Raw genomic sequence first — 25,669 nt, 5'->3', positions numbered from 1 at the left:
CCCCGCACCCCCCAATTCTTCAGCAGATGTTTATCATAGAGTCACCTCAACACAGACGTTCCCCAGTCCATGCCAAGGCCAGTTGACAGCTCTATTTTTTTAGGTTCCTCAGCTGCCCAAGTAGTGCCATGACTCAGCTCTAACCACAGAGAATGAGCATTCACTAAATATACAGGCTTGAGGAAATAGGAGATGATGGGGTGCCACGCCTTTTATGTTTACTCAGTGTCTGTTTATAGAAGCAATGCATGTTCGTTGTGCAGGATTTAAGCCATATATAATCTTCTGGCTCCAAAATAAATATTTTAATGTCTTTTAAACAAAATCAGCGTTGTGCTCGCTTGAATCCTGCTTTCTATCCTAATTCACTCACGGAACGCAAACCTCTTTCTATACTGTTTAATATTTTTGAAGGCATGATTTTTAGTAGCCATAGACTGTTGTGAGAGTAGACATGGATAATTCTGGCATCTTTTTGTTTTGTTGACGGTTTCTGTTGTGGTCACTGTCCCACTGTTACAGAGAAGCCATGATGAGTTGTCCTGGACACACAGCTCAGCGGTAGAGTGCTCCTGTAGCTTGCACGACTTCCGGGTTTTGATCTCTGGCGCCGGAACCAAAGAAGAGAGAGGAAGGAAGTTAGTCAGTCAGTCTATGTTTCCATTTGTTTTTCTATACAATTTCTCCCTGCTGAGAGGACTCGGTGGGCAAAGGAGCTTGTTGCTAAGGCTGATGACCTGAGTTCAATCCTCAGGATACTAAACACTGTGGGAGGAGAGAAGCAGCTCCCACATCCTTGCTAGGCCATGTGCGCTGTACGTGTGCACACATGCACACAGACATACACACACACTAAATAAATTTAATTACAAAAATTCCTGGGCTGGAGAGATAGCTCAGTGGTTAAGAGCACCGACTGCTCTTCCAGAGGACCTGAGTTCAATTCTCAGCAACCACATGGTGGCTCACAACCACTTGTAATGAGATCTGGTGCCCTCTTCTGCAGGGACACATGCAGGCAGAATACTGTATACATAATTTATTAAAAAAAATTCCCTTTTGAATGCATAATGTGCGATTGTGGGCCCTAGGTCCACGTCAAACCACTGATAAACCTATTAAATGAAAACCCTAGGAGTAGAATACACCAAGTTGGGAGTTCTACAGGACCAGCAACCTTTGCCAGGTTATTTTAACAAATGAATTACAAGGAAAGTAAAAGGAGGAAGGAAGAGAAAGAGACAGAGAGAGACAGAGAGAGACAGAGAGAGAGAGAGAGAGAGAGAGAGAGAGAGAGAACAAAATGATTAGATTAAAAGGTATAAAACATATCAGTATTGAGAGTTTGAAGGTTTTATACAATTCCGACTAAAACAGTTTTTAAGTTTTTGTGAGAGATCAGACAAATGTAGGCATTGATACATGGTGCTATTTAAGGTTGTGACGATGGTCTCGAGGTTTCTTCTTAGCTAATTCTCTAATGAAATGATATGATTTCTTATATTTGCCCTAAAAATACTTGACATTTGGGCAGCATAGGCAAGAATATCAACAAAACAATACTGGTCTATAAAAATGGAAGTGAGTGAGAGGTACACAGGGATTCACTGCATGATTGTCTCCTTTGGTGTATATCTAAAATCTCCACAGGAAATCACTCAGTAGAAGAGGGTGTCAGGAACCTCTGGAACTAGTTACACGCAGGTGTGAGCCATCTGTCCTAGGTACTGGGGATCGAACCCGGGTCCTCTGGAAGAGCAGCCGGTGCTCTTAACTGCCAAGCCAGCTCTCCAGCTCCTTTACTTGCCTCTTGACTGGGATTTTACTGTGCTGGTGAATTTCTTTACAAGGAGTGTTATCTATTCTTTTTGGAGATGGAATACCTGTGGCAGTGATGTCAGGCCTAGGAGCTCTTGCTTCATCAGCTGGTCCAGGCTCCATGTCTTGTTAGCGGGTAGATGTGTGTCTTCAGGGCTACCAAAGGTGGATGGGATGTCTGAAGAGCCTAAATTCTCCTCCGGCTTTGTCTGCTTTGAATTTATCTACATCTTAGGGAAAACAATTTTTTTTTTCTTATTTAACATCTTGGGGTAGTTTGTCTCTTACCAACCCTCTATCATTTTGTTGTTATTGTTGTTGGTTTGTGTGGTAGAAAAGTCACCCTTTGAAGTTTGTAATTCACTGATTTTTAAACCATTCACAGAATTGTATGCCCATCACTACCATCATTTAGACAATCACTCCAAAATCCGACGAATCATCAGACATTGCTGTTCCCATGGCCCCAACCCCAAAACCCATTATTTATTTTCTGTCTCTGTGGATTTGCCCATTATGAACATTTTCTATCAGTGGAATCATATAATGTTGGGGGTTTTTGTGAATGGCTTCTTTGTCTTAGAAGAATGCAGCTGGGTGGTGGCGGTGGCGGCGGCGGCGGCGGCGGCGGCGGCGGCGGCGGCGGCGCACACCTTTAATCCCAGCACTTGGGAGGCAGAGCCAGGTGGATGTCTATGAGTTCAAGGCCAGCCTGGTCTATAGAGCGAGATCCAGGACAGCTTGGGCTGTTACACAGAGAAACCCTGTCTCGAAAAACAAAAATCAAAACAAACAAACAAGCAGACCGTTTCCAGGTTTCATCTTGTTGTAGCTTGTACCAGCATTTCATTCACCTTTGTACCTGAATAACATTCCACTGACTGGATCAACTTGTGTCTGTCCAGTCATCAGTAGAGGAATGTTGGGTGTATTTCTGCTTCTCAGGCATTTTTTACTTTAATTTTCTTAAATTTTCCTTACATGAGTACACTGCATTTACACATTTGCACCCCACCTTCTCCCGCTCCAGTTCCTCCCATGTACCCATCACCCCTCTCTATTCTTCTATAATTATTATTGTTTTACACACACACACACACACACACACACACACACACACACACACACATGCACACTTACTTAGTCCAGTTAGCATTACCTGTAGGCACATGTGTTTAAGGAGGACCACATAGGATTGAGAAGTCTCTTGGGGGCTTTCATCCCTGGAAAAAAACGACTCTCCCTCCCTCTGCAGCCATTAGCTCTTCTAGGGGCGGAGCTCTCTGTTAGCAGTGTGTGCAGGTGCTTTCCAGTGTCTGTGGAACTGTTGGGTCGTGAGGTAATGCTGTGTTTCCCTCTGAGGAACCAGCAGGCTGTTCTCTACGGTGGTGTCGCCATCCTGCTCCATCAGCAGTGTCAAGTGTTCCAAGTTCCCCACATCCTCACCAACACCTTGCCTTTCATATTTTCCTTTTCTATCATTGTCTCTCTGGGACTTTGACTTGCATTTCTCTGATGACTAACATTGAATATAATTTCATGTGCTTTTCAGATGTTCGCATATCTTCTTTACAGAAGTCTAGTGAAAAAAATCATTGCTCATTTTTTAATTCAGTCATTTTGTTGTTGTGGTGGTGGTGGTGGTGGTGATGGAGTTTTAAGAGTTTCTTTATATATTTGGGATATAAGTCCTTTATTAAATGTATGGTTTTTAATTGTTTCCTCCTATTCTGAGAAGTCTAGATGTGTTAGCTTTCTGTCCCTGTGATCAAATTCCTGACATAATTGACCTAAAGGAGGAAAGGATTTTTTGGCTCACAGTTTGAGGTTTCAGTCCATGGTCAACTGTCTGCACCCCTTTTGGTGCTTGGTGATAAAGCCCACCAGGGAGTGTGTGATGGAGAAGGCTCCCTAGCTCAAGGAAACCAGGGAGTAAAGCAAGAGATGAAGGACTTGAATTCCAATACCCCCCAAAAGGACCCCCTCAGTGGCCTAACTTCCACCCACTAGACCCCTCCAGCAGTGTCCACCATATCCCCCAAAGTTGAGGACCCAATGCATGGGCCCTTGAGGGACATCGGTAGCACCAGATCATGTCATGTGTCCAGTGACATTTCCCTTTAGTCATCTTGGTGATTGAAGTAACAGTTGGATACAAATAAATTAAGGAAATGCCTTAAACCAGTGTGTCTTCCAGCCTTTGATGAGGGATTCTGTGTGTATTTAAGGGAATCTTCCGTTCTACTGCTGAACGTTTACAACTCAACATAGCCAATATTCCTTGCTAGCAGAGAGCCTCCAGACCAGCCAAAGGTGAAAATAGGGCCTCTCAGGTCTTCCTTGAGCGTACACATTGCCTTGTACTTGCATGGGGCCTTCTAGGACCCAGGGGATAAGTCAGAGTTTCATAGCCATGGACATTTTCCCAGTTTTTCCTTTTAAGTTTTATTGGTCAGACTCATACTAGTCCTAGCTGATACTGCTGCCTTGGTAGCAGTGATGTTAAATAATTGCTTTTTCACAAATACCTTGGGGGTAGAGCGATTCACACAGACCGAGCTCTGCGTCTGGTCAAGGCAGACGGCGCTGGAGGTGGAGCAGAAGGAGCTGCCAGAACCAGGCAGTGGTGACGATTCTCTTGGGGCTATGGTTTTTCTGGAGCTCTGGCCCCCAAACAGCTCATTTTCACAAGTTCCATAGTTGCTTCTGGTTTCCAAAGCTGCCAAGAGCTGGGGTGAAGGGGAGGGGAGTTAAAAGACCACAGAGTCTGCTGTCCTTCCCCAGATTCAGCCGAGTTTGGAGGGCTGCGGTTGGGTTTTCTCAAGCCTTGGTTAATATCCAGAGTTCTGGAAAGCTCGATCTAGGATCTCTGTGATGACATTCTCTCTGCTTTAATGGAGTAGATTGCAGAGGTCAGTTCTTTGGTTTTTTTTCTCCCCTTCTAGAAGTGCATTGCGTTCCCCTATCTCCTTAAGGGGTTCGCCATCTCACCACCTCTCCAGATTACAAATCCCCCATTCATTCTCGGCAAATACTTTACCAAGACACAGTCTGTGCCGCGCATGTTCTTTAGCGTCTATCACCAACCTCTCCTTCCTCCTTCCTCTGACTGCAGAAAGGCTGCTTCCTTCATTCACACGTCTCTTCTATGCCTTCCATCTCCATGGAGATCTTGGCCAGCAGGGATGACCCCGCCCCGAGTCTTTCCTCTTCCCTCATCAAAGGAGCTTCTTCCTTCTTGGTCACTGTCTTCTTGGGAGCTCTTCCTCTGTCTCTCTGCCTCCCACACTAAACTCTACCTCCTCCAAGCAGGGTTTCCGTGCACGGCTTCCACTTGATGAGAGTGGCAAAGACTCTCTGTAAGTGTTCTGCAGGCTAGGCGTGTGCCACATGCTCTCCTTGCTTTATTTTATTTAGTGATCCCAGTCGCCACACTAGGTAATTAGAGCTACACCCCTTTTCCAGAAGAGCATACTGAAGTGCAGTAAAATGATGTCACTTGTCACACGCCTTATAAAAGATAGCATATTTCTAACCCAACTTGGCTAGGAACGTAATCTTGTCAGTGACTCTGAACAGCGTCTCTCTAGGGAGGGAATCTGACGGTGACTCAGAGAAGGTGTAGACGGTGCGTTCCTCCAGTCCTTGGACCAATTGCCCCTTCCTCGGTGCCAGGCCTGATCAGAAACACCGTTGCTGTCGTCTGTCTGCTCACCCATCTTCTACCCCAAGGTCTAGAGGAGACAGTGTGGTTGTGGCATCAGAGAGTGGCCTGTGATTCTGCCGTACCATACCCTGGCTGGTTCAGAAGCCACCATCTGTCCCTGTTTCTCTTAATTAAGGTCTTCAAATTTTAAAGTGTTCCCCAATCTACAGTACAGAAGGCTTTGAACTTTGTAAGTTCTGCAGGCAGTTCCTCTGAGAGTTCAGCAGGCAGTGTGTGTGTGTGTGTGTGTGTGTGTGTGTGTGTGTGTGTGTGTGTGTGTATATAGCACTGCCATCAGCCATTCTGGACCTTTGACCTAGAACCGGGCTCAAATCACACTTGGAAAATACATATGAGTCTTTGTCATTTGATTCAGTCCTGGAATTGGGGGGGCGGGGAATAATTAAAATAATTTCAAATGGAAATATCCCCACTATGGGTCTACAGTTTCTACAAATAAGACATTAATTGAACCATGTAATTAGACCATGTGATTGGTGATGGCATGTACAAAGAAGAGACCCTAGAACTCGGAGTCAGACCCAGAAAGAGGGGGAGAAGGCACTCCCAGGATGCTCAGATAGCCAAGGTCAAAAGTAGATGGGACAGACCTGCATCGCAAGGAGAGAAGGCAGGCCTCCATGTGAGTGTCCTAGCACCAGGGAGCTTTGTGACCCTGGAAGACCCCCTGTCAGTTGTACTGAGTGGCCTGCAGGCGTCTGATGCCTTTCCTCCTCAAGCATGGAGGTAGACAAGGCACAGTCCGCCGTTGAGGAAGCCCAGGGCCCAGGACAATGGGTATGTCTGCCTTGCAAGGCTTGGCATAACTGGTCCATCACTGGGTGGGCAAGCTGTGACCTGAGAGGGTCTTTCTGTTGTTTGCCTTCACAGGGTCAAACTTGGCACAGACGGCCCCTTCATTCTCCAGCGTCCTGAAGGACAGTGTTGTCGTTGAGGGCCAGGACTTGGTGCTGCGGTGCTCTGTACGGGGGACCCCAGTACCCCGGATCACTTGGCTGATCAATGGTGAGTTCTCCCTGCTCCCTCCCCGTCAGCCTCCTGACTCGAGTTCTCTCTCCTCATACTGAACCATGTGTGCCTCAGAAGCACAGGAAAGAGAAGGTGTGGGCACTGGGCCTGCTGCTCACCAGCTGACCCAGCTCATCTGCTCTTGGGGAATCCTGCTGCCAGCCTGGCAGGGTGGCTGTTAGAGATTCACTGAGTTCACATGTATAAAGTGGGTAATGAGGCACCTGCCCAGAGATACACACATGCAATTTCAGTTTCTTTTCTTACGATTAGACTCCTAAGATACCATCAATAAGCGTTCCTTGAGTCAATAAATGAACATGCACATAAATAATCCAGTGACCCACATCAGAACTTGGTCAAAGAATTTGACCTTTAATTGAGTGGCAGGTGGGTCTAGGATAAAAACTAATAATTCTTTATGCTGTTAATTATACTTCTATAATTAAGTAAAGCTCTTTGACTTTTGTTGTTTTATTTTCAAGACAGGGTCTCTCTATGTAGACCTGGATGTCCTGAAACTTTCTGTGCAGAACAGCCTGGCCCCGAACTCACAGAGAACTGCCTGCCTCTGCTTCTAAGTGCTGGGATCAAAGGTGTGCGCCACCACACTTGGCATAAACAATGCTCTTTGAAAAAAAATAATCACCAAATACCTTTATCCATCTCTTCTTTTGAGGGCCTTTTAATTTTAAGAGCATGGAAGACTGAGGACAGTCTGTTCAATGGGCAGAGGCTGCTTGGGAGAAAGCATAGGGACCTGCTGAGAGGGGACTCTTTACAGAACAGAGCAGTCGGGGAACCTCACTTTTGAGGATGGGGACGGAGAGCTTGCAGTCTTAGCCGGTTCTCACGTCGTATGGCACAGCCTTCTTCAAAGGCAGTGTCCGTCGCTTGTCACCAAATAGACACACCAAACAGTGTGTCACTGTCCCGACCCATTGCCTGTGAGCCTCCATGCCACTGTGGTTCTCTCGGGCTTTGCCAGAATTGCTCTCTGAGTGAGAGGAGGTGTGTACTCTCTCTCCAGGCAGTTAGCTCAGGGAGATAGGTGAGAACTGAGTGTGCCCTCTCTCCTACCCCTCACCCATGGGCAGATCTCAGACGCAAGTTGTATTTCCACTGTGTATGTGAATGGGAGCCCAACAGTGACTTTGCTTTACTCAAGAGGCCCTGGGACTGACCGCAAGGACCCAGCTTACTTTCAGCTAGAGGTTAATATGAGCATAAGGACCAGTCGTGAGTCTGAGTGAGAGTTTCATTTTGACTGGGCCGAGCTAAACAAGGGTCAGCGAGCATTTCCTCCAGAGAGCCAGTCCGTAAATCCTTTCAGGTTTTCAGGACATACTCCTCTGCCACAATTATTCAACACCACTGTTGCAACATGAAAACAGCAGACAGTGTGGAAATGATTTGTGGGCACTAAAATAAGAATTTCATGCAATTTCCCCATGTCATGAAATTTTATTCTTTTTTATTAAAAAATTATATAAAGTACTTAAATAGTGTTCTTGGTTTGCTACCTGTGTAGAACCAAATCACATAGGTCAGTGCGGAGCAGTTTTTTTTGTGCAGTGGACAGTGGTTAACAGAAGCTCACCACTGGTCAATACTCAGAAAATGCTACATTTGGAGTGCTCAGCTGCAAATAGAACATCTATATCATATTCGTCTCAAGACTCAGGGTCCACATCAGAAGATGGGACAGAGAGACTGCAAGAGACAGAAGGAAGGGAAGGAGGGCTGAACTGAAACGGTGTCTCTGGACACGACAGGACCTCTTCATTCATGAACTAACAGCAGTTATGGTTGCCTGCGTGGGACCTGACAGGATTGAGCCAGTCAACATTCCAACATGGAGCGGGAAGGGCTTGTGAGCCCCACCCTTAGCTGATGAGCTACTGGTAGTTGGTAGCTTAAGGGGGAGAGAGGGTCTGTTTTCTTTAAGAATATGTATGGCCCCTGGTAGGAATTGTGCTCCGTACCCAAGAATATATGAACAGGACAGGTTTGACTTGCTGGGTCAATAAAACAAATTCAATAAAACAAAACAAAAAGGACACAAAATTGTGGGTTGAGGTGGGAGTGGATCCGGTAGGAGTGAGGGGGAGGAGTTGGGAAGACTATGGCCAAAGTACATTGTATGAAATTCCCAAAGAATTAATATATAATGTATAATATATATATATAAGTATACATTATAATAAATGCATATTACCATATACTATTATATCTTAATAATGCAATATGTTATAATAAAGTATAGTAATTATATGTTGTATTCTAATACACACACACACACACACACACACACACACACACACTCACACAGGTTGCAGGTGGGGTGTGGACCATGGTTTGTGTTTCTTTGCTATTAGTAGTGAGTCTTGACCCTGGGGGTAGATCTTGGCTTTCCACACTTTTCCCACTAGAGGGCAATCGTGCTTAAATTCACCTTCCTTGGCTTCAGATTAGTCCAAACAAACCTCTAGGCTGGGAGTTTCTTTCTTTTTTCTTTAGACTGGGAGTTTCTTAACTCTGGGTCATGATGTGCTCTGAGCCAGCAGCTTCTTTCTGGGGCACCATCCCTGCTTGTGGGCCCGAAAGGAGTCAAGAATTGTGCATCAGGAAAAGACAGGTTCTCATAGTGCTTGTCACCCATGTTGGGACAGAGGAGACAGGCTGAGGACAGTCAAGGAGCATGCTGGTGGTCTCAGGTTCGAGGGGTGTCACTCTTACAAAAATAAAAACAAAGGGTATTCAGTCCTTCCAATGGCACTCTCCTGGCCCCTGCCTTCCCCACCCCCCTCCACCCCTCCCAGTCCTACTTTTATGGAATGCAGTGGATTGGAAAGGTCCTCTTCCCTCCCTCTTGCTTGGCAGTCTCTTTGCAAAATTGTCCTGGAGACACGAAGTGTTGTTATATGCAGAAGAAAACATTGCTCTATGGGGAGGGCTGTTTCTCACTAAACTGCCTGCCTCTCCTGCCTCCCACCCTTAATTTTATGAAGTGCAAACTAGGGCGGGCGGGGGGGGGGGGGGGGGGCGCGGCTGGCAAGAGAAAGAAGTGACTGTTGCTTCCTATACAGCAGAGGAACACATTCCTGCTAGAGGCCAGACTCTTCAGTAAGAAGACAGACTATTTCCCTAAAAGTAAAGGTTCCATTGTAGAATGATACCATTTGGGAGCATGTATTAAAGATGGTGCTGATGCTAACTGCTTACAACCTGTTGCCACATAGGACTGCATATAAAGAGGGCTTCTTGAAGGACCATTCATTTTTTTATTCCCCACGTGTGTCTTTCCCTTGAATGCTAAAGTGTAGCTTATTGCACAGAGGAAATGAACGTAATTGCCACATTAGGGTGGGGCTACAGCATTGCTTTCTGATCAATATCTATAGTGGGAAACGGAATCATTCTTCCTGGAGACATCTCAAAAGAGCTGAGAGCCACATGTTCAGTCTGAATGAGGTCTACTCTGCCCGAGCCTGGGCTGTGGACCAAAAGACCCTGCAGAATTCTTTCCAGGTGTGTGGAGTGGAGGTTATCCAAAAATGCCAGCTGTCTGTCATTGCCCTCCCGCATGCCAAATTCTTCCAGAGTGACTCTTCCCAGTCTCTCCAGGCCCAGGCTCATCCTCCGTGGATTTGGACCGGCTCCAGCGTCGTGACAGTTGCCCTGCCGGGGTCAAGCCAGGCATCCCACCACCAGCAGGTGCTCCCTGGCCTGAGCCCTTCTGTGCTTCCCTCTGCAGGGCGGCCCATCAAGTTTGCTCACTCCGTCTGTGAAGCTGGCATGGCTGAGCTCCACATCCAGGATGCCCTGCCAGAGGACCGTGGGACCTACACCTGTCTGGCTGAGAATGCCTTGGGGCAGGTGTCCTGCAGCGCCAGGGTCACCGTCCAAGGTAGGATCCTTCAAGTGTTTTTTTTTTTCCCCTGCAGCTCCGCCTGTCTGCTTTGAAGGAAGAATGCTTTTATAGACCATAGGATTCCTGGCCCGAATTCAAGGAGCAGAAGCGTAAATGGAATTGTGATTGCTGGCAGGCAGCTATGGAAGCAGAGAGGCTGCTGGGACATCTTAGGGACAAAGGAGAAGTTACATAGACAATCCTGAGCATAGGCATGAAGTGGAACACCTGATATCCAGCCCTAGGGAGGGTGAGGCAGGACGATCCTGAGTTCCAAGCCAACCTGAGGAGCATAGAAAGTAAGACCCTGTCTCCAAGGAAAGGAAGGAGGAAAGAAATGGAAGAGGGAGGGGAGGGGAGGGAAGACCCTGACCCTGGAGGCAGGCAGATGGAAGAGATGGTCTCTGGCAATCCGCAGTAACAGGAGTGTGCCTTGCATCTCTTAACCCCACTGGGCCATGGAGACACACCAGGGAGAGAGACAAGGGTCCCCTGATTAGATGGAAGCTCTCCATCTAGAATAAGAAAACTACCTGCACTGCAAGGTGTGTCCTTAACATGCAGGGGCCTCACAAAAGGCTCTGTGCCCTGAGGTGCTCGTGAGGCAGCAGGTCCTGAGACTTCTGAAGGGTCCAAGGTTTTCCCTCACCAGCATGGTGCCGAGGAATCTGATTCTCACAGTCAGCCATTGATCAGGCCAGCACTTAGTCCCCGGGAATCACCGTGAATCATTAGGCTTGAGACTCACCTTTCTGGGCTGTGGCTATGTATGGTGGTTGTTTCCAGGAAGAGAGGGTGATTCTAAGGTCCAGGACCCTCAGGTAACCCTGATTCCCGCCTTTCCTTAGCCTGTGCCCCGAGCTCCTGAGAGTGACTGGGTCCTCTGGGTGCTTATACGGGGTAGAGTGTGCCTGCCTTCCCTACCAGCCAAGAAGCAAGCTCTACCTCATTTCTTTTGTCCGCCCCCCAAATTCATGCTTCTTAGGAGAGTCCTCTTGTAGTGTGAATAGCCACATTCTGGAAGGCTGTGTGAGATGGTATCACAGAAGAGGGCACAAAAGGCATTCTGCCTCCCCTATCTCTTCAGCTATACCACCTCACAGAGACCCCTGGGGCTCAGGGCAGAGCGTTGTCCTTGTCTTATACAGAAGGGTCCAGTGGCCTTGACATCAGTGGATCTCGGCCAGCACACTATCCCAGCAAAGCAGGTAAAGCGGCATCTGAGCCCAGGCCCTGGGACCGAGGCCCAGGGCACCCCGTAGATGCCCTTTCTCAGAGTACCCCTCCCCTGGCCCAGAGCAGAAGGCTAGCCACAAAGAGAAAGGCACTGTCCTTCCCTGGGGCTAAGGGAGCTGTCACTAACAGAGAATGTGGTCCCTGTCTGCCCTGTGTGGCCGTCTGCCAGGAGGGACTTGGATTTCTCTGAAGAAATGCCTCTGTGTGGAGTCATGTGTGAACTAGCCTGCCCCTTCCTTCCAGGAAGCCTTCCACACTGGGGTCAGAGCTGGCGGTGGCCCGTGAGGTCTTCTCTGGTGTACACACACATAGCCCACTTATCTCTATAGTTCTCATGGCATGGCCGCTGGGGGCCTCGGGGGACCGTGGTATGAGACTTCCAAGGAAGCACAGAAGTTCACGGCCTGGTCTTGGAGGCCCAGGGCGGCAGCTCTCCCATCTTCCCAGAGGCTAGCCGGTCTGTAGTGGGCAGGAAAGGACAAATGGCACAGGAGAGACCAGTTTTACCCAGTCTTGTATCTGGTAAGTCAGCTAATCCAGCATGTCTTCAGTTGTTTGTGTTCTAACTGGATTAGAGACTCAGCTACAGTAACAGTCTCTGTGGGCTAAGGGGGGGGGGGAGGTGTCTTCAGATGAAGGATGGGAAACTCGGGGGTATCCCCCTGACTCCTGAGTGTTGGGAAGGCCGCACGATTGCGTGTGTGTTTTAAAGCAAACGGGAAAAGCTGCAGCACAGCCCCCCCCTGCCCCCCCACCCACCCCGGTCCTCTGCATCTGCTCTCAGCAGCCTGGTGAGTGAGTGCCCTCCTGGGTGGGGGAGGTACTGACCTTTCCAAGGCAGACCGAGGCTCCGAACCATAAATGGAAAACAAGGCTGAGACACAACCACGCTCGGGCCCCGGTACGAGACTTCTCTGCACAGGGCTGGCAGAGTACACCTGGCACAGTGACATTTCTGGCACCCACACTCGGGCCCCGGTACGAGACTTCTCTGCACAGGGCTGGCAGAGTACACCTGGCACAGTGACATTTCTGGTACCCTGCCCCAAGGTGCTTTGGAGGTTCCAGGCCGTGTCTTGCACCCTCCTCAGCTTTGGAGTTCTGCTGACTTTTGTAGCAGCTCCTTTGGCTCCAGCCCCCGTGGGAGATGTTAAGGGACTTACTCCATGCTGCCTCAACTGCTGAGTCACCCTTCCCTATAGCTCCTCAGGCCTGGTTCTGTCACTCAATGTGGCATCATGGAAAGTGTCAATACAAAGCCAACCACCTGACCTGAATTCCATTCACTGCTTCCTAGACTTGTCACCTGGGTGTCAACTCTCCAGGTATCACCTTCCTCTGTGTGACATGGGGGACACTGGTAATCACAGTACTGTGAGGATTAAATGAATTGTCCCCCAAAATGTAGAATGTTCCATATGTGCTGTTGTGATGGGTGTCCAAACTTTAAACAAGACGGATTATCCCAGGGAGTGATTTTTACCAAAGAATCAGCTTGCTGAAGTATTATCTGTCTGCTTGGTAAAGGGCAGAGAGGACTGGAAGTTTACGGTCTGCCTGGCTACACCGCCGCAGACCAAGTGAGAGACCTGAGGAATTGGTTCAAATTGACTTGAGCCGGCCATGGGCTCATGTGCTGCACCTTGAGGCTCTGACCACAAGGTGGCGCAATGCAGCAACACATTGCCCTCTGCTTGCTGTTTCCCCTGTGAGGAGCTGGTTGTGCAGCCCTCCTGCCAGACTAGAGCTCTGTCTGAGCGCCCAGCAGGTTCTGTGCTGAAGAGCAGACATGGGGACTCTTCCTCAGCACTTGATCCTTTTTTCAAGGCGTCACAGTCTTTCAGAGCACTGGCCCAGCACTCTGAGTGCCTGTCTCTGCAGCTCTAAAGCCTAGCTAGCTCCCACCGATGCCACTTTCTCCCAGAAGCCTTCCCTGCTTGCCTCAGAAGAAGCTCTGCGAACACCGTGCATCCCTTGTCACATTTATTTACCAAAAGTCTTTGCCGAGTACCTGCATTCATCTGGTCTGGGGACACTGTAAAACGCAGGCCCGCCCTCGCCCTGCTTACCCTCTGATGGAGAGGGTGGCAATAGTCAAGACATGGCTTAACTTCACATGCTGACACATGCTTTTAAGAAAATGAACGGAGAGCTGAGGATGTTGCTCAGTGGTAGAGAGTGTATCCACCATCCCTATATCCCTGCGCTGGATTCCCAGCATTACACACACACACACACACACACACACACACACACACACACACACACAATTTCGTTTACAAAACTGAACAGGGAATGAAATTAGACAAAGGCAGACGAGATCTGTTCTAGGTGGGCAGCAGGCCACACAGCAAGTGCCCTGAGGTGGGAGCAAGACCGGCCTGGTCAACATGGCCATTGTGGCTGAGCCAAGTGAGCGGGTAGTAGAGTAGCAACATAATGGGGGTGGGGTGGGGCAGGGATGTATCATGCAGGGCCTCAAGGTTAAGAGACATTTGCTCTAAGTGTCTCTTTAAGTATCTGCAATCTTCCTGCAGGGAGACTCCTTGTCTTCCTGATACTGTATGTAACTCAGGATCTGTCCTGTGAGCTCCTGTGACCGGTGAGCAGTGACTGAAAGGGCGTTGGGGTGGGCGAGCCCTCCCTATATGCAGAGAGGCATTCCCTCGACTTCCCCACTTGTCTAGGATCTCAGTGCCTGAAACTTTCAGGAGACCTGTGAGGGAGATCAGCTCCCTGTTTTTCCCCCCAGGGTAATCTTGAGGAGGGAGAAGTGAGAAGTATGTAGATAGAAGTATAGAGGAGAGAGACAGAAACACAGGATAGCTCGGGAGGGCCTGGGTCAATATCCAACAGCCTCTTCTAAAGGGCTTATAAAGGAATGCTGGGGGTGGAGCAAAAGACACCCCCCCCCCAGCACAGCCAAGTGCAGACCATCCCAGGAACCTGGTGACCATGCACGTAGTCAAGCCATCCCCTAATGCAGCCCTGCTGTGTAAAGCAAGCTCAGATCTCACTAGAACCTTTGTGGGCTCCCACAGACCTGCAAATTAGCTCTCACAAGCCCCTCAACAAATATGCCTGTTTCCCTTCTCTCCAGGCTAGGAGAAAGACCATCCCCATTATTAACCAGGCAACATACTCTTCCTTCCACACCAAAAACAAATGGAATCTAGTGGATGATGAATCTGAGTTCCTACAGTGTCCTGGAAGATCTAGAAACAGTCACTAACTCCCTGTATCAGGACTGAGTCATGAGCAGGGGGCCTTTCCTGGGCTAGGATATTTTCAGTTTAACACACACACACACACACACACACACACACACACACACACACACACACACGGTATCTATGTCAAGGCTAAATTCTTAAGCAACAAGATACATTAATAATCTGCTAATTGTACCTATTTGACATAGTTTCTCCACTAATGATTTGTTTGCTCAACTAAAGGCATGCTGGGCCTGTGAGAGGACCCTAAGGACATAAAATGTGGGTAAGGTAAAAAGAAAAAAAATCTGATGAAAAAAATGTTTTATGAAGACATTTGTTAGAGGGTTTGTTTGATGAAGAGTCCCTAGTGGGGGGACAACAGGCCTCTCAAAGCAGCCATGTTCTTGACTCTGAACACCTAGGTGTGTGGCAGCTCCCAGCCTCCTTGGCTCATCCCAAGTATGTGCGTGTACTTTGGACCTATGCCATCTGTCCGCTGGCATAAGTCATGGACCCTTCCCTCTGTCAGCTGAGCACACCGGCAACCATTTTAACCCTTATGTTTTGGCTGAAGAGAGACTCCTAGAAGGAGAAGAGACAGTACTGTCTTTAACCTGTTTTTTTTTTTTTTAAACTATCCTGAGAACCTTAGTGTGCCCGAGCATCTGCTCACAGCCTTTGAAACGTAAGATAAGCCATGAGTTTAGTGTCCAATCAGTGCATGGCCAGCATTTTCCTTTTCTGCCGACGGAGGCCTTCACACTGCAGGGGGGCTTGCGGGCCCGGATGTGTCCATCTGGTACAAAGCTTAGAACTGGAGCCTCGCTTTACTAATTGGACAATTATAGAGGCTCCTAACTGTCCACTTTTACAGCCCTTTGTAGACCATAGCCCCCATTTCCTGGCTTGCAGACCTTGGCCAAAAATACCGTCCAGAATGAAAGCCTTGTGCTCCCAGTGGCAAGATGTGCCCCAGTTATGACAGCACAAACAGCAGTGTGGTTTCCAGGCCTCGCTGGCAAAGAACTCTGGGGGTTTGGATGCTGTGCCTGCCTGTTTGGAGTGCGATTATAACTTCTAAGACCGTAAGAAGGCTGAGGTTGTGGGGGTCCCTGCCTCTCATCTCGGAGCCCATCATTACCGGTCAGACCTCTTCTCCGAGATGTCGTACGTTGTATCCCTTTCATTTTTTTCCTTGCACACTTCTCTTCCCATTTGCTTCTTCCGTTCTGGAGAAGTCAGCAGAAGCAAGGCAGGCCAAAACTGCCATAAAAACAGCGCGGTGCTGACCTTCCAAGACGGTTCTATCGGGTTAGAGACAGACTTTTGTTAAAGGGACTTCAGATACCTCCCCGGGGATTTATAGCTTGCCAAAGGCTCTGGAAATGGGAAGGGGCTGGGCTGTCTTCCTGCAAGGCCAAGAAACCAAGCCCTGGAATGTGGGAGAGGAGGCACTATAGTCCCTGATGAGGGGACCACACTGCATTTTGAGCACCAAATAAAGGGGGGAGGTTGGCTGTAGATGCTCCTCGGTTGGTGATTTATTGGATTTCCATAGAGTAACAGAGGGAATCCAGTTTGCTGTTAGAATGGCATTTTTGCATTGTGGTAGCTAAGGGAAATGGCTCATGTTCAAAGAACTAAAGAGAATCTTTAGTAGATCCAAGATAAAGGTCAACGTGTTCGTTGAATGCACATTTGGATCCATAAACTCAGGGCTTCGGAGGGCAGCAGGCTGACCAGGATAGGTTGTCCAGGGGTGGCGGGGGTTGTGGGGGTCATGATGGTTTTAAGGAGAGATTCAGAATGAGTTATTTTTCCTACTAAACTCGTAGAAAATTGGAGAAGGACCGTAGAGGGAAGAAAAAGGGAAATAGTTATAGTATACCAGGAGATACTGCAGCCAGGACCAGCCACCTGGGCGAAGGCTATGGAAGGTTCTTTATGCCAGGCCCAGGAAGAATTGAAGGCTTTATTGCCTCAGGTTCGAGGAACAGCCGGTACTGCTTATTGTACTGAACCGGGTGGGTGAACAACGCAATGAGCTGCTCTATCCTGTGGGCACTGGACTTTCTCCAGAAGTCTCCCAAAACGTTGCATTTGTTCTGAAGTCCCTGTCGGTCGGTATTTTCAAGGGGGAGCTTTGACAGGACAGGTACGATTGTGCAGACAGGGTCGCTTGCTGCAGTGAATCTCACCGCAGTCTATGTGCAACTTTACAGACGAAGAAGCCTAAAGCTTCGGGGGATTAAGTCAGCTGCTGTGCGTGTGCGGCACCTGTTTCCCTACCTCCAAAGATTTGCTCGTCTCTGTCTTCCACCTTTCCTTCCCATTCTTTCTCTCTATTCCTTCCTTCCTCCGATTTCCTTCTCTGAAGTCCTATTGACAACTTTCATCTGTACAGCATCATTTTCCCATGTCTGTGAGCTGCTGTATCAGCAGCTCTTCCGTGGTCATGTTTTTCTTTCCACTGAAGGACAGGCTGAGCACTTACCTTCTCTCAGTGGAGCAGTGGCTGTCAGTTCAGTGTTGGACGCAGGAACCGAGAACCGGAGGAACAGATGAATTCACCTTGGATGGTTAGTCTGAGACTAGTGAGTTGTGGCTCTGGCTCTCCTGGACTCTAGAAGGACAACCTCTCCGAGCTTGCTCTCAGTGGGAGCAGGAAGCATCGCTGTGGGAAAAGCCAGAGGTATATTTAGTCTAGCCCCACTGGAGCTGGATACAGGCATCTATCCCTGGTCCCAGGGATTCCTCCCTCGGAGTCTGTGGACTGTGGGAGGCCAGTGCCTGCCTCCCAGATGAGGAAGGCTGGGGTTCTCTCACCCCTGAGGCTGGCTTCCTGTTGTGACCTCAAAGCAAGACATTCCCAGCGTAGTGGATCTCTGGGCTAACAGGCAGCCCTCGGGGGTATTTGTGTGGTATTATTTGGGCGGCCTGCCTCTGTTCTTAGATCCACAGAGAGAAAGCAAGAAGCCTGACCCAGTCAGTTGCATTCTCAGGTCTGTTGGCCACTGCAGCCCTGGAGAGTCAGCAAGCCACCTTCCTCTGTTGAGTGGGAGTGTGCCCACCAAGAACCTTGTCAAGGCCTCTTCCAGCTTTATCTCCATGGCTGCTGTTGAGTCCTGGTTGGGATACTTGTTTGCTGTCGTCTGGTGGACCCTGTTGAATCAAAACAGTCCGTAGGATTCAGAAAAGCAGAGCATTTGTTTTTAAACTGACTGGTGTTAGATGTTGTTGTGGGGTCTTTTGAGACAGGCCCTTGAACTCACTATGTAGCCGAGGAGGATGAATTTGAATCTCTTCTGCCTCCCTCTCTAGGCTGCTAGGAGGCATGGGCATGCACTGCTATGTCCCGCTTTAGGTGGTTCTGGGGATTGAAGTCAGCTTAAGTCATGCACTCTTACCAACCGGCCTGCATCCCCAGCCCCACGGCCATTTTTACGTAGAGTTTCCTTGAATTGTCTGAAAGTCCTACCGCGGAATCACGTATACAGTAGACTATACACATCAGTATTGTATTTCCATTGTTGATAATAGCTAACCACACATATGCACGGTGCCCCCTTTTGCCTGACTTGTTTCTGCTCTGCTTTCTCTCTGTTGTCAAGAATCTACTGTGTGAATGAGCTGCAATGTGCCTGTCCAGTGGCACTGTTGGTGGCACTGTCACAGCTCACTGTGGTCAGCTCTGGGGAATGTTGGTTCCCTTTGGAGAGGCGCCGATGGTGTGCCCTGCCTTGTCCCCAGGAGGCATGGGCCCTCTGTCCTGGTCAACCTGCTCTGGCTCCATGACCCTGGTTGGCTTGTTGCCTTAACATATCTTGGGCTGACTCTAAGTATGATGGGTAGTGGTCGTTGGTTATTTTTCTTTCTCTTTTTACTCTTTGGGGACCCGCCACCCAGCTCCCAAATAAATATATGGAGTCTTCTTACTTATGAATGCCTGGCCTTAGCTTACTTGTTTTTCAGCCAGCTTTTCTAACTTAAATTATCCCGTTTCTCTTTAACTACATTTTGTGTCTGGGCTTTTTACCTTTATTCTATATTTCTTTCTTTCTCCATGGCTGGCTGGGTGACTGGGTGGCTGGGCCCTGATGTCTTCCTCTCCTTTTCCTTTTCTCATTCCTCCCCCTTTTCTCTTCTTCCTCTTTTATTTATTCTCTCTGCCTGCCAGCCTAGCCTCTCTCTCCTGCCTAGCTATTGGCTGTTCAGCTCTGTATTAGACCAATCAGGTGTTTTAGACAGGCAAAGTAACACAGCTTCACAGAGTTCAACAAATGCAACATAAAAGAATGCAACACATCTTTGCATCATTAAACAAATATTCTACAGCATAAATGAATGTAACATATTTTAAACTAATATTCCACAACAGGTAGTGGTTTGGGACTCGGGTTCAAGGAGCTAGTTCAGGCTCCTTTTCTTTGGGTTTCTGAAAGAAGCCACTGCCTGGGAACCCAAGGCCCTCTCTGTCTTCTTCGGCATATGTTTATGGGAAGGTTGGTCCATTTTCTCACCCCATGAAGAACTTGGGCGTATTGACTGCTGTTCACTGGCCTGAATTCAGGATCACCATATCCCACGTGATTTCCCCTGCACCTGCTGGGAGGAGTCGAAACAAACAGGAACTCCAGCCTTTGAGGGCTTGAGAACAGATTGGTTCCCATCATTCTGTTCTTCCTTCCATTGCCACTGTAGGACTAATGGGAAGAAAGAGCAGGACCAGGGGCCGTGGCTGCCCTGGATCTAAAGCATGAGCTGTGGTTCCTCTCATTCCTCACCTGGGGAGATGCAGCAAAGTTCTATTAATTTACTTTGAGATCCGTCTTAATGGTATCTCCAAGCATGACATCACAGAACTTGGGCCACAAATAAATGAATGAATGAATGAATGAATAAATAAATAAATAAACAAATAAATAAATAAATAAATAAATAAAGTGAATGAGTCAGCCATCATGAGGGAGGGCTCAAGATCCCCTGCTTCTTAGGATGCCATTGATAATGAATGTGGACAATCCTGATGTAGGATGGTTCAACTTGGGATTTTCAACTTTATGATGGTGTGAAAGCCACACACCTTTGATAGAAATTCACTTCAGATTTTAAACTTTGAATTTGAGTGTTTCCTGAGATCGCAATGTGAGCTACGGCAAGGAGCAGAAAGACCCAGTCAGCTTTGTGGCCCCAGGATCAAACAGCCAACCTTCTACAGTGAGCTGTGCTGCTGAGCTGGGATACTCCGTAGGGTGGGTTCGCCAAATGCATATTCGCCATATGCTACTTTCTTAGCTTATAGTAAGTTTACAGGAAATCCTTGTAAGTCGAGCATCTGTGGATGTACATATTATTTTCACATTCTGTCTACAAAACCCCCTGAAGCCCTGTGGGAGCCCATTCTCAGGTTCCTCGAGGCTTTACCCAGCAGGTCCTCATAGAGGATGATTAGGACCACGGGCCTGAGTGCAGGTGTCTGAGATGGTCTGCAGTTAGCTGTGCTGTGGGAGGAGGTCTTTTGCTCCACCCCTTGGCGTCTCTATAAAAACCCTGGGGCAGAGACAGTCGGGGGGCCGTTGGAAAAGGTTCCAGGCCCTCTCGAGGCTATCCTTTATTTTCTATCTGTTTATCTCCGTGATATTCTCCACAATAAATCCTTCTATCTAATATTTCCTGCTGCTCACACTCAAGAAAACTCTGGGGAGCTGTGGGGTTGGTGGGTAAATGCCCCACAAAGCCCTGAGATGACACAACCCCTAGAGACAGATGAAGATGCGGGGCTTCAGGTAGAGGCAGAGACCTACTTATGGTCAAGATAAGTAGTCCAAAGTCTAGGTTTCTGTCATGTGCTGGCTAGTTGTTGTTTTCTTAAGTTGCCACAAGCTAGAGTCATCTAAGAGTAGGGAACCTCAACTGGGAAAAATGCCTCCATAAGACCAGCCTATAGACAGTTGATGTCTAGAGGGCCCAGCCCACTGTGGGTGGTGCTACCCCCTAGGCTAGTGGTCCTACTCCCTAGCTAGTGATCCTGGATGGAATGAGAAAGCAGACTTAAAAGTCTGGCAGTGGTAGTGCATGCCTTTAATCTCAGCACTCAGGAGGCAGAGCCAGGCGGATCTCTGTGAGTTCGAGGCCTGCCTGGTCTACAGAGTGAGTTCCAGGAAAGGCTCCAAAGCTACACAGAGAAACCCTGTCTCAAAAAACAAAAACAAAAACAGAAAGCAGACCAAGCCAGCCATAAGGAACAAACCAGTAAGCAGTGTTCCTCCATGGCCTCTGTTTCAGTTCCTGCTTTGTGTTTCAGTCCTGACGTTCCCTGGTGATGGAGTATGACCTGAGTTACAAGCTGAAATAAACCTTTTCCTTCCCAAGTTTTTTTGATCATGGTCTCTTGTCCAGCTACGGGGGACAGACACTCGGGCCTCAGATCCTGCAAGCTCCCTGTCCACCATCCCTCATGCCCGTCTCAGCAACTGGGGCAGTTTGGGGGTTACAGACAGGTCCTTAGACTCCAGCAACCAAGATCCACAGGGTACTGTGGCTTTATTGGGGCCCCAGGTGAGGGAACAGACAATAGGGAGAACTAAAAGAGAATGGCCTGGAAGAGCAGACAGCCACCAGCTGGAAGACGAGCAAGCTGGAATTTGGATGTTCCTGCAGCACCCAGAAGGAATTCCAGTCCATCTGTACGGAGCTCCATGGTTTGGGCTGATAGGCAGAGATGCAGGAACAGGGAGTCCTCTGGAGAGGGGAAAACATTTTGTCCTCAAGCTCTCTCAATGTGTGCAAGACAGGAAATTCCTCAACCCTCCGGAGGCAGCCAGCTTTCCTGACCACGGCAGCCCAGGCAGGGACATGAGGTAGATTTGTGCGTTTCCAATACAGGCTCCCTAAGTCCACCCCCACAGCCTCCTGCCAAGACCCCTCCAGCAGCTGCACTCCATCAAAAGGGAATTCTTGAGATGGGGACAGGGGATCAAGAACCCTACCTGGTGACCAGAGGTGGGATGGAGTTTATCTGTCTTAGCTGCTCCTGTGTGCCTGCATCTTATCCCACTGTTACACAGGCTCTGAGGAAGCTTTATTCTGACCTTTATTCAACCCTCTGAGCCTCATCCTTCCACTATCCCAGAGCCTGGGCTGGGAGAGCTTTGCTTTCTGTGGCCGCAGGTAAAAAAAAATAACATGGTTTGTTTGAATTAGGCCTTAACCTGGTAGAGAGAACACCCTGGAAACTATCCCCCGAGTTCCAGAGTTTGAAAGAAGGTTTGGAATTTGTTTCCCTATGATGTTGGAGACCCAAAATACCAGAGTCCTCCCTTGCAACTTTTAAGTTAGAGATATTCCAGTATGTTAGTGTGGTTCCTGTTGTAACAAATTACCCAAAGATGGATACTTTGTAAAGTAAAGAGGTTTCTCTTAGTTCCTACTTCTGGAGGTCAGAGAGCACGGCACAGCTCTTTTCACAGGTCTTCAGGAAAGCTGCTTGCTCCGTCCTGTCATAGCTAGGAAGCAGTAAAAGTGGGTGCGTGTAATAATGTGTGCTGAAGACAGAGCAATGCAGGTCTCACTGTAGAATACCCCGCTCTTACAATGACCAATCCAGTTCCATGAGACCCAAATCCCTCCTTAGAGAACTAATCCAGTATCCAAAGAACATCATCGATCTCTTGAGAAAGTCTCTAATCCTTTCATAAGGTGGTGTCTCCACAACCTAATCACCTCTCAGGGGGCCCCTTTCCAATGCCTCCATATTGAAAATGCAATTTCATCTTGACTCTCAAGAACCATGTAGAACCCTTGCCTGTCTCAGGCCCTGAGTTTGATACCCAACACTACAAACAAACAAAAAAGAATGATATGATGCTGTTCACCTGAGTTGTGTTAAGTTCAAACCATAGACCTGTGCTGCTGATCTTACGCTCTCCAGTACCCGGGTGGGGCGTGGGGGTGGGGAGCTATAGGAGAGGATAGACACTGGGCAGCAAGGGGCTCCTCCTGCGTTGGAAGCAGACGGTGCCTTACCTCCTGGGGACCGGCTGAAGCCAGCTTGGGGGAGGACTGCAAGCTTAAGGAAAAGGCCTTCTGTCAGTCTGTCTCCTCAGAGAGCCAAGTAGGGGGTGGGCTAGGCCTGCGCCCAAAGAGCTGTGCTGGTCTTTGCCCTTAGCCAGCACATTCCCTTCATCCCTCTCCCAGATTTCGCTGAAGTATTATGAAAGTACAGTAAGCTGCATGTATTTTAGGAGTTGAACTTAATGAGTTTATATCCATGAGGAGACATTTACCCCGAACTGAAAAGTGACCATTTCTGTTTCTCTTAAGCATTCCTTAGTGCTCTTTTCTAATCCATCTCCCACCCCCTGCTGCAGGCACCCACTGATACGCTTTCTGGCGCTCTAGTGTGATCTGTGTGTGTGTGTGTGTGTGTGTGTGTGTGTGAGAGAGAGAGAGAGAGAGAGAGAGAGAGAGAGAGAGAAAGAGAGAGAGAGAGAGACAGAGACAGAGAGAGAGAGACAGAGAGAGACAGAGAGAGAGACAGACAGAGAGAGACAGAGAGAGAGAGAGAGAGAGAGAGAGAGAGAGAGAGGAGAATAAATCCAGAGCCTTACCCAGGCGAGGTTACTCTCAATCACTGAGTCACATCCCACCCTGTAGTTTTCCTTTGTTTAGTTGAGACATGGTCTTACCCAAGCTGGCCTCAAACCCACTACTCTCCTGCCTCAGGCTCCTGAGTGTAGGGATTAGAGGTGTGTGTTGCCCTACCCAGCTTTAGTTTACTTTTCAAAAAGGGAAGGAAACGGGTTTGGAAGTAGAGGTTGATAGGATAGTATGTATTTATGTATGAGATTCCGGATTTGAGTTAGAGCCCATTCCCTATGGTGGGATGCCTTACTCAGTCTTGATGCAGGGGGAAGGGGCTTAGTCCTGCCCCAACTTGGTATGCCAGCCTATGTTGACTACCCAAGGGAGGTCTTACCCCCTATGAAGAGTGAATGGGGGAGGGTGGGATGGGGGAAGGTGTGGGGGGGACTGGAGAAGGAGAGGGAGGGGGAACAGTGGTTGGTATAATGAAAAAAATTTGAATAAAAAATAATAAAAAGGAGGGGATGGGGAGCAGAAGAAAGGAGAAGGAGTAGAATTGTTCTGTTTACTGTGTGTGTTGTACACATATAACATGTCTCGCAAGAGTAAGAAGAAACCAAGCATTGTTTACTTCTGGGGAGACCGTGCCAGGGAGCTTGGAAGGGAGACTTTACGTAGACCCTTCGGCATCTTTTGAATTCTGTGCCATGTGAGTGAATCACTTAATTCAAGAGAGTGAAGAGAATTTAAGGGGGGAAATCTTCATGAAGATGCCAAGGCTGAGCTTCCTCCCGGAGGTGCTCCCGAGGAAGCAGAGCTTGTTTGCACAGGACTCCATGGAACCTCATTGTTTAGTCTCTGCTGTCAGGCAAGAGCACTGTCCCATCAAGCAGTGACATGGGACATACCTCGTCCCGGCGATCTCCAGAGCCTCCCAGCGTGCATGAGACCTGAGCTTCCGCACAGCTGTGTCCTCTAGTGCATTTGTTGAGTGTGTGAAAGAAATCTTTCTCTCCCATCTTGTTTCCACCACACAGAAAAGAAAAGTGAAGGAGAGAGGGAATGCCTTCTGCCGCGAGCTCCCAGCAAGCCCATGGCGCCCATCTTCCTGCAAGGCCTCTCTGATCTCAAGGTCATGGATGGAAGCCAGGTCACTATGACAGTCCAGGTGTCAGGTCTGTCCATACAGCCCTCTTCCTGGGGTGTGTAAGAGGGCGATCGTGTGGCAGTGGGGTATTGCTCTTAGCTGCCCAGAAAATCATCATGGAATCATCAGCAAGGGGTTCAAGGAAATGGAGTCTCTTGGCTTCTCTCTTCTGTTATCTGGGTAGCATTTTCTAGGTTGAGGGTTATATGGTCCAGAGGAAGAAGATGACTAAGATTAATGTGGCCAGTTCCAATGGAAAGTTCGGGGTTTTTGTTTTCCACTTTTGTTTTATGGTTTATACCTTTTTGTTTTGTTTTAAAGAATTCCAGCTATTTTTTTAATTGGTATATATTCATTGTAGAAAATGATGAGTTTCATAATTCTATTTTATTCAAAAGCATCATGTACTTTAACCATATTTACTAATTGCCCTTCCTTTTCTCCCACCAGCCCCCTTCTTTTTTCCAAATAGTCCCCCCTTCTACTTTTGAGTCTTTCTGCTCTTAATCAATGTAGTGGTTGAAACCTTAGCCAGAGTAATAAGGCAAGAGAAAGAAATAAAAAGGTTGCAAGCAGGAAAAGAGGAAGTCAAATTATCCAATTGTAGATTATATAAGCTTATACTTAAAAGACCCTAAAGATTTTCTAGAGAGTTTTTAAATGGTGCAAAATGAACTTGTGTGAGGTCTCAAGTCTTAGAGGCTATCTGAGTTGCTAGAGTCATATTCTAAGGTAGAAAGCAGATGATCAGTTTGTACAGTAACTGTCAGCAATTGAGGCAAGGGCAGTTTCTTTGCCCATATGACTATCTTTTGCCATAAAGAAAACAAACTCCATATGGAGTTTCTTTGATGCCCATCATCTTCTCTGGAATATATTTGTGCTGCTAGGAGCAGACATGTCTCACGGTCTTGAAAAGTCTCAAGTTATTAAAACATTTTAAATGCCATATTCTCTAAGTCTTTGAAGTATTTGAAGATTACTTATCTACCTGAAATTTATCTTTGTATACCTAGAAAACC

The 25,669-nt window shown here is 48.0% G+C and overlaps 1 protein-coding gene across 2 annotated transcripts in view; it reads left to right on the top strand.

Annotated features, from left to right (window-relative positions):
- Mylk (myosin light chain kinase) overlaps positions 1 to 25,669 on the top strand; it is a 181,620-nt gene that overhangs the window by 61,343 nt on the left and 94,608 nt on the right. For both annotated transcript variants that reach the window (XM_059277280.1, XM_059277279.1), the window contains exons 9-11: positions 6,416 to 6,550; positions 10,311 to 10,463; positions 24,538 to 24,675. In XM_059277280.1, the coding sequence (XP_059133263.1) occupies positions 6,416 to 6,550; positions 10,311 to 10,463; positions 24,538 to 24,675 (426 nt within the window). The remainder of the gene's footprint in view (positions 1 to 6,415; positions 6,551 to 10,310; positions 10,464 to 24,537; positions 24,676 to 25,669) is intronic.

This window comes from Peromyscus eremicus, chromosome 12, assembly GCF_949786415.1.
Source record: "Peromyscus eremicus chromosome 12, PerEre_H2_v1, whole genome shotgun sequence".
NCBI lineage: Eukaryota > Metazoa > Chordata > Mammalia > Rodentia > Cricetidae > Peromyscus > Peromyscus eremicus.
This window is presented reverse-complemented; position numbering and strand designations above follow the sequence as displayed.